General features: G+C 34.1%; 1 protein-coding gene across 1 annotated transcript; it reads left to right on the top strand.

Moving 5' to 3' along the window:
* Positions 1–563: 563 nt before the first annotated feature.
* On the top strand, positions 564–3,216 carry LOC123897655. The gene has a single exon (XM_045948372.1). The coding sequence runs from the start codon at positions 888–890 to the stop codon at positions 2,832–2,834; it is 1,947 nt and encodes a 648-aa protein (XP_045804328.1). The 5' UTR covers positions 564–887; the 3' UTR covers positions 2,835–3,216.
* Positions 3,217–10,096: the final 6,880 nt, after the last annotated feature.

The raw sequence follows: 10,096 nt of genomic DNA on the forward strand, positions 1-10,096 counted from the left end.
GGTCGCCATGCCTATTTATCTTTTTCTAATTGGTGTATTGATCCTATTGCTCGTCTCCAAAGCATATATATATATATATATATATATGGGGAGAGATCAAATTACACCGGTGTAACATTTGAGTAATGTTACACCGCTCAATAACGCTTCAACGAATACGAATTTTACAAAATCAACCGTTGGATTGAAAGTTTATATCATATAGATCATTCATGTTCAATTATATAAAAATCTAAAATCATTTGATATGTTATTGAGATTGATCAAGCTTAACGGTATTCAATAAAAACACATAAAGCATTAATCTTGATCGGTCTCAATAACATATCAAACGATTTTAGATTTTTGTAAAATTGAACATGGATGATCTAAATGATATAAACTTTCAATCCAACGGTGGATTTTGTAAAATTTGTATTCGTTGAAGCGTTATTGAGCGGTGTAACATTACTCAAATGTTACATCGGTGTAATTTGATCCCTCCCCTATATATATATATATATATATATATATATATATATATATATATATATATATCAAAAACAAACGAGTAGAAAGTGACAACAATAATTTGACATTTGGGTGTTTGAGTGAAGTTTGTGTAGGTATGTATTGAGAGAGGAGACAAGAAAATGGGTTGAAGTTGGAGGGTAGACGGTAGTAGCTAGATGAAAGAGTATCTCTCTTGGGAGAGAAAGGGAGAGAGAGAGAGTGAGGAAATTTAGAGACAGAAAAACAGACACACAACACAAAGATATTTAATAAATAAATAAACAAAAAAAAAACTGCTCATTTTCCTTTTCCTTTTCTTTCTCACACTTTTCTTCTTCTTCTTCTTCTTCTTCTTCTTCTTCTTCTTTACACACTCACTCTTCTCATATGATACCATGAATTCAAGAAAAAGAGAAGAAGAAGACGAAGATCTTTTCCTCCCAGTTCCACCGGATCTAATTGTACACCCTCCACACCAGATCCCAACACCACCACCACAACCAGACCCTTCCTCTTTCTCTCTCTCCGAAATTGTTCTCTTCCCTTCCCCTTCCTCCTCCGATTCACCTCCGAGTCACTCCTCCGCCGACTCACCACTACCGAGTCACCAACTCCCCACCACAACAACCACCACCACAACCACCACCACCACAACCACAAATAAACCCTTATTCATAAGCCCTGACTCACACATCTCCTCTCAATTCTACACATTCAATCCCGACTCTCACTCTCTCATGATCAACTGCCTCCTCCAAAACCGTCTCGCTACTCCCTCCGAGATCCGCGACGCTACTCCACGCGCCGTCCTTAAATCATGGCGAAATGTTTGGAAAGACCGTAACGAAGAAACCGCTTATCTAACCGCATGGAAACGAATCCAAGACAAATTAACAGCGCGTGTTGATCAAAACGGTAATCACTTCCTATGTTTCAAAAACAACACGAATCAATTCGTTTCGCATGTTAATCAATGGCAAGACATTGTTATGAATTTTCATAGTGACACTGATCTTAAACATTTAGGTGTTAAAGATACTGTTGATAGAATTAAACAGGTTTGGACTGTTGGAGCTAAGTTTTATGGTATTCCTGAGAGTTATATTCGTGTTTGTATTGCCGCTTGTCATGTTTGCTCCGGGGCAGCGTCAGGATCTAATGTTACTGACGCTGCCGCGGCTGCTAGGAACAAGCGGCGGAGATTTGAGTATACGGAATCTTTTGATGTGCCTGCTAAGGAAGTTCCTAGTAGGTTGCAACAACTTGCTGCTAAGCATAAGGTTGTACTTTGTATTAGGCAGAAGTATATTAGGTATAAGCCTTTTATGGCTGAGGTTAAGGATTATGCTTGTCATAGAGCGGGACAACCTGCTGCTGCGAAGAAATCGAAGATTTTGAAGAGGGAGCCTTATGCTTCTAAGAGATGTGGATGTGGGTTTAGGATTAGGGCTATTGTTCCGATTGCAAATTATAATGAGAAGGATAAGAGTTTTGTTTATGAGGAAGAGGGGATGGCGGTTTTTAAATTGTATGCTGTGCATTCGGGGCATGAACCGGGACCGTTGGATGGGAATGCTAGGATTATGCATAGGGTTGTTGGACATAAAGGTGGGTATTTGATAGATCAGGACTCGGTTGTGTATGGGGTGAATGAGGAAATGGACAATGAAGGGTTTGGTTTGATGGGGAAAGATGATGGGGATTTGCAGTTTTCGGTTTTGCAACAGGTGCAGGAGTTGAGAGCTGAAGTTGGGATGTTGGAAGGGAGGGTTTCCAAGATTCCGCAGGAATTGTTGGGTTCAGTTTCCAGGGATTTATTTGATGTTGTGAATAGAATTAGGAATATAGGAGAAGTGGGTTTGAAGCCGATGGGGTTACTTCCGACGGATAAGTCACATGCAGATGATGTCTTGGTTGGGGATAATGATCTTGCAAACTGGAGTAATCATCACCACGAAAGGATTTACGGGGACGGCAAGGACACAGAGCTGATTGAGGATGATGAAGATAGTTTCGGCCGCACTTTGGGAGAAGTCGTTTCTTGGGGGGAGCATATTGGGACTGAGTGCAGAAGTCAGAAGGATCTGATGAGTGATACTTGTAAGCCAGAAAAGTGGTTGAAATGCAGTGACTTTGATGATAAGAGCATCCTTGATTGTGAGGATACTAAACTAACTAAACCCATCAGACACGACGAGGCTATAGTTTCAGATGTAGGTCTTGGTTGTATACAGGTTGATAGTTTTTACCAAGACAATTCTAAATGGTATGATTCTCCTTGTGCTTTGGGTACTGGTGGAGATTGTGAGGATACTGGATTCCGTCATGGAGAGATTTTATAGTGCCATGACCGTCCAAGTTAATCCACTCTAACCTAGAGATCAGAATCACTGTAGCTATGTACCCCTTCCGACAAATAGAAGTGGGATTGTACATTATGTATACAGAAGATTGGAGCTTCTCAACATGCCATTTAGGTGTATTTATTTTGTGTGATTCTGTAAAGTATGACCAACTATGCTTCTTGCACATAACTTTGTTATGAATATGGCTATATTTTGTTGACATTCCTCTCTCCCAGTCTTTAGATTCTTTATCTTAGTCCTTTTTATGATGCACATCTGTGCTTTTAGTGGTCTGTTTTTGAACTTACGATAGTTTTGTATGTATTATGAGGAGCCACTGGTGATTTATTTCCATACGGTGTTTTGAACTTTTTCTTTATGGCATGTATCTATTTTCTTTACAATTCTACTCATTTCTTATATGTAAAAAATCATTTGGCTTTTGGTTCCATGAAGATTATCAATTACCATGCCATAGGGGTTATCCGAAATATATCCATTGATATCTCAGCCCCACTCTTTTGGCAATTACTTTTGTGCCAAATTGAAGCTTGAAGGACCTCGGTGCTACAGCAAATGTCTTCAGGTACATCCGATTTTCCTCCTCATTTTGAAATTGTTAAATTATGATGCTTAAGAATTTTGGCAAAACCCCTCCTTTGTTACTGTGTTTTTTCTGAAATGCTATTATTGTTGCTTGATACATGGTTGGCTATGTTATAAAATAATAGTTGAGGCAGGTGTATGTACTATTATTCTGTTTTCCAAATCTTTATACTGACTGCTAGCGTATAATTGGCAATTCATTGTCTCCTTGGGTGGGCTGTGGGCATAATTATCAGTAATCTTTTTATCAGGGTAAAGGGGAATCTCACACCCGAGATTGAATTTTTCATCAAATACTTGTTCCTTCTTTTTGTAATTTTTTCAACTGGTAATCTTGATAATAATTAACATACTACAAACATACGATGATCCTTTAAGAGCACACCTCACTGCAGTTTCCATATCAGGAGGTACTTAAAACCTTAGATTATGTGCCGAGTTCCAATAGCAAATTCTGTGAGACACTTTTTCACCGTTGTGTTTGAGTTAATGTTTAGGAGTAGAGTGTTAGATATGGGCCTTAATTAGGATAGCAATAATAATGGGCCTTGTTAGTTATTATTATTAGGCAGTTTTTATAGAAAATAACTGTCATATGGAACTGCAGCTAGATTAGAATACGTAGTTTTTATAGAAAATAACTGCCATATAGAGAATCTATAAATAGAAGGGGTGATGGAGAAAGATGGTATCTGGGAATTTAAGTGGAAGGGTTCATTTTGACATTGGGAGGTGCAGATCCTCAAAGGTCTGCGATATCATTTTGTAATTAAAGGGGACTTTTCCTTGTTATATATCAGTTGGTTTCTATCATAGAGGCACGCGAAAAAATATTTCAGAGATTTTGGTTTTGTTGTGCCCCATCCTGTATGAGGATTTTTTTAAGTTAAGTTAGGCTTCTAACTAAAATTGTTTTGATAATTCAGTGAAGAACATCATAGATGAGTTCAAACTTCAAAATTTGATTCCATTTGCTGTAGCTTGTCTGCATGAACACACTATTGTATTCTCATGGTTTGTTTGAAGGCCAACAGATGCACAAGTATTTTCTCGTGAAAAAGACGATGTTGCTAACATCATATTCATCAACTAATTTCACGGTCCAACAAGTTCATGTCTTGCCTGTCTAATATTATTCTACGGAATCTGTCCTGTTCATTAGTTTTTCTTCGAAGTATTACAATAACAAGTCAACAACTAAGCTTTTTTCCTACCAGGATCTTTGAAATAGTACTCATATTTAATATGCTCCTATATTAGAGTATTAGACAAACAAACAGAATGAGTGAAGGTTCCTTTACACATCTTGTGAACGGAGGTGACATCTGTTGTGTTCAAAATTATATCTTTTATTATTGTTCTGTCTGAATTGGTCTCGGTATTGTGTACAATTTAAAATTCAACTGTAGCTTCATGCGGTTCGTATTTACATCCTTTAATGCCTCTTCTATAGTGCATTTGTGTTAAATAAGGATAAGGATGACTTTTATTGCTCGAGTTATTATTGCTTATTAATTAATAAATAATAACCTTTTCACTGCCTGATTATAATTTTACATCTGTCTTGGTTATGCAAGTTTACATTGGATCTGAAGGCAACTGATCTGGAGAAAGATGCCAGATACTGCAAAGACCAAAAAGATTGTAGCATAGCCTTAAACTAGGTATGCTTTCATATATAGGTAGCATGCTTGCTGTTTTAAACTGAAAGCACATCATAGATAGTAGATCATACAGTCTGCACCTTGTTTTCTGTTTTTGCATTTACGATTCATAACAGTTCCAAACATTGTCCTTTTTCTAGTCCTGAATTTCTCTCGTTGCACCTTGGTTTTCTGTGTTTGCATTCATGATTCATTGCCGTGCCAGACATGGTCCGTTTTCTTGTCCTGAATATCTGCTATTACATCCCATGTATTTTGTCATAATCTTTGATTGCTGATTTAACTTTCCTTGTACAAGATTTCATAATCTCTGATATTACATCCCATACAAATAATTTTTATTTGGTCCTACATTGGTTGCCAGTTTGCCCTTGAATATCTCAACTGGTAGAATGTACTGTTAAATGGCATTGAATGTGTAACACCAATAGATTCCAAAGCTTTGAAGTTCTTTTATCATAATTTAGACATAAATAAGAAACAGCATTTTGAATTTATACATGTAACCACTGTTTCCATAAGAATGGGACTGTTAGTATATCAGTTTATTAATGTGTACCATCTTAATTTTTCAAACGTGATATAACATGTTAACGCCATCAATCTTGCCCTTTTGATGGCTTGGAAGCAAACAGATGCAGCTATGCTTTAATCTAATCTGAAATAATTATGAGAGTTTTTTTTATAAGCAGACAGTCGCACACATCTTATCCCTTTTGTCATCATTTAATCGTATGATAGAAACTAATGTCTTTTATTCTTGATCAGTGTTGGCCAGAATAAGAGAACTTACTTTTTTTTGACACAACCTAATGAGATTAAAGTTGTTTAGTCTCATCTTTTTTTGCCAGAGTTCAGAATTTTGTTATTTATTCTGGGCTGTATGTTTATAACTGAAAGCTGTAATCTGTGAAAGCATTAAGACTTGGATGTTAATTACTTGACTGGTGTCTATTTCTTATGAGTCTTGTGCAACTGATCAAATGCAAATGAAAGTGTTAATGTCTTATCCAATGTTATGTTGATTGAATTCATGTTTGGTACAAATAATATTATATTTGTAGTTTATATTTGTTGATACTATTTTAAGATACAAATATGATACATTATAAAATAATCATTGATAATTGAATGTTTGAGGGATAGGGAAAAGGTGTACTGAATAGTGTTATTCCTATTTGAATGAGATATAAAGGATTTTATAATAAGAGTTCAATGGACATGCTACGTCAGTGTAAAATATTTTTACACGAACGTCCAATAGGAATCAATTGGTGGTATAGGGTGGAATGAAGTGTAATGGAATGAGCAAATTAGATTTTTTAAAAAGTAAATGTTATCTCATTTCATCTTCATTCTATCCTCTACCACCAATCTAAACATACCCCTAGGATCAAGAACCTTCCTAATTAATTTGTTAGTTAACTTAATGTAGTAGGAACTTGAATTGTGCTAAAGAAATTAGGGAGAAATCCCATGGATTACATAACAATAATTCAGAACTTTATGGGTCTGCACTTTATACAAACAATTATTTGGTGAGTATGGAACTCTTACATGACTGAAACCTGGAAAGCAGCAATTGTTCTTGCTGTTCCCGAAGCAAGTAGGTTTCATTGACTCTTCCAAAGCAATTGATCTTGCTATTAATACATGAAGTTGGTATAGCATGGTCGTTTTCGGGTTGCAACCTTTTCATCATATTTTAACATGAAGCTTCTAGTTGTAGCTTTGTGATGAGTGTGTGTTTGAAAATACAATTAACCATGGTATCAAACATGTTGGTAGCTGCATATCTTTCCTCCACCTAAATCTGAATCTTTGTAGTTAGTATAATGTATCGAAGATACATTGTATTTAGATAACGATTTGGTCTTTTATCTTTTTTTTTTTTTTTCATGTCATTATTGCTTGTCCATGTCTGTATATGTTTTTTCAAGCTTCAAATTTTATGGTTTACTTATAGGGCATAACATATATTTACGATTGAGAACACACCAAGAAAGATAACTATCGATATGAAGCATGAAATTCATATCCAAATAATGTTATGAAAAAAAGATAAAAGACTAAAATGTTAGTTGAAATTAAGTTAAGAGATCACAAGTGTAACTTTACCTGAATTTGAATGACAATTATGTTTTTAGTTGATAAGAAGTATCAAAGATTTATATAAGAAGCATCGGAGGAAATATTTCAAAAAAAGAATTGATTGAATACTTTCTAGGTATGTATATGGAAATATTATTATACATGTATGAGTCAGACACCATACTTTACAATTACCAAAGTATCTATGATTATAGTGTTTGAGAGAAACAATGGGTTGAATCTAAACTGTATTTTTATTGTGATGATTAATGATAATGATATAAAAAAGTATCTAACTGTATTTTTAATAGACTACAATGCAGGAATGATTCTCCATTTTGTCCTCATGTTTTCTCATGTGTTTTCAATCTCGCCCTTGAACCTTTTTCTTTTATTTCTTATTCTTATATTCCATTTCCTTTTTATTCAATGATGATCATGATACTATTCTCTTATCTCAATGGAATGGAGAGAATATATTCCCTTACCATATAAATGCAATAACAGAATCTAACAATTAACAGAAGTTAACAAAAACTACTCTTGGGATCCATACATTTGATACACTATTAACATTTTGAAAAACAACATAAATACTACTAGCAACTATCTGTGATCAAATGAAACAACTTTTTGTATTACTTCTGGTCCAAGAAACAATTTTTTAAGTTCATTGAATAATTAATGTATCTGATTTATAATATAGATCAAGTACAACAAATATTCGATAAACCTAAAAAGTGAGTTGTTTACTATAAAAAGGACAGGGAGAGTGTAGTTCTTTGGGGTTCTTGGTTGCTTGCTGTCAAAATACACTGCAGTACAATGGCAGCTAGAACAAGATCGGACGATTCATTTTTAGAAATTTTTTTTTTCTACCCATACATTTATCAGTTCAGATTTCTAATACAGACTAGGAATATGATTCATTCGGTCTTGATCAAATGGCTCTTGATCCAATGACTGAGACATGTTGAGTGCATGGAGGGGGACAGTTGATATTTGATGAAGTATTTGACAGTTGATATTTTTCACAATTTTTAAGGGTCTTATGTACATAAGTGAGTGCTTTGAGCAAAAACATTTACTACAGTAGCACAAAATTAAGTTGCCATCGGAAAGGATAGAATCAAACCGAGTTTCTTGTACGTAGTACTGATTCTTTAGAAGTTTGTGAAGATGTGTAATAACCAATGTTTTAAGAACCGGACCGGCCGGTTCAACCGGTTTAATCGGGAACCGGACACAGCAGTGGTCCGGTCTAGTGCTGAGAACCGGTAGTCTGCAGAACCGGAAAAAAACCGCTTGAAACCGGTACGAACCTTCCGGAACCGTTCGAACCGGTGAACCGGGGGCGGTTTGAAAAAACCGGCCGGTTCGGAATCTTTTGAAAATTAAAAAAAAAAAAAAAAATTCAATTTTTTTTTCGTTTTCTTTAATTAATATTTTTCTGAAGGAAACAAAGGAGTAATAAGGAATTAATCCATAGCCTATATTGAAAAACCTATATTAAATACAATTTAATGCCTAGCCTATAATTTGAGTTTATTGGAAAACCTATTAAATACAATTGATACAATTTAATATAAGGGTTATGTTAACTTGTGCCCTAAGGGTACATGTTAAACTACCTAAAAATAGAAATAGAGTATTTAATGATAGAAAACATTTAATGTTTAGAGAATTGAATATACCAAGTTCAATAAATTCTTTCCAAATTTATCTTCTTAACATGTGCCCTTAAGGGCACAAGTTAACATTCTCCTTAATATAATTGATATACTTTTCTGATATGCATTGACCAGCATTGTTTACATGTCTACCTTATTGATATGCATTAATATGCATTCATTGATATCTTGATATTTGCCTTAATTGTATAATATATTCTTAATTCTTAACAAACAATTTTAAGTTTATATGATTATGTAAAGTTTATATGATTTTGTCCAATTTAAAGTTTAACAATTTATATGAATTATGAATTTCGAATTTATGTATAATTATTTGGTATAAATTATGCATTTTGGATTTATGATTTCTTTATTTTAAGTTTCTAAATTTTCTATTTTGTTAATGTTACTTTATTAATTTGTTTATTAGTTGTGAAATAAGAAAGTTATATGAACGGTTCAATATAAACGGTTTAATAACGATTGAACCGGTCCGACCGGTTGACCCTTGAACCAGTAGCCACACCGGTTCGACCTCCGGTCCGGTTCTTAAAACATTGGTAATAACACAGTTCCCATTCTTTATAAGTTTGTGATGAAAATAGTATAATAACAATAGATCTTTGTCAAAAAAAAAAAAAATAGATCAAGAAGTTGCATGTAACTTTGAAGTATTTTTGCTTAAAACATGAAAACTGACTCAGTTATTTATTGATAGGATGAAAAGTTAACTATCACTCCAAAACTGTTGATAATTAGTCCTCAAATTCTGTTGACGAAAGTATTTTTTTTTAACAATCTCCTCCTTGATGCTGTTGCTTTTACATTCCAACTCCATAGCTCAAACTTTCTCCACAAGATCTATTGTAATCCAAGATGATGATCTCATCTCTCCTCATCTTAAGCCTAGTCAAAAATCACAATATCTTGCTTGTATATTACTTAACGTGTAAATTTAATTTTCTTTTATAATCCCCTTGTTTTCTGGACATGAATTGTCCCACAAGTTTATCTGAATTTTATGTTCCTTGACAGGTGTTTTAGATTAAATAATTGTAACAGTTAAACTAGTTTTTAGTGATCATATAGCTAATTAAACTCCTTACATTTATTAAAACTCTTTCAATTTCAACCCAATATCATTAAAACATTATAGAACATTTCATAGAATATACTAGAAGCTTTTTATTGTACTATGTTATTTTGCTATCATAGTTCTAAATTG

Source organism: Trifolium pratense, linkage group LG7 (assembly GCF_020283565.1).
Source record: "Trifolium pratense cultivar HEN17-A07 linkage group LG7, ARS_RC_1.1, whole genome shotgun sequence".
NCBI lineage: Eukaryota > Viridiplantae > Streptophyta > Magnoliopsida > Fabales > Fabaceae > Trifolium > Trifolium pratense.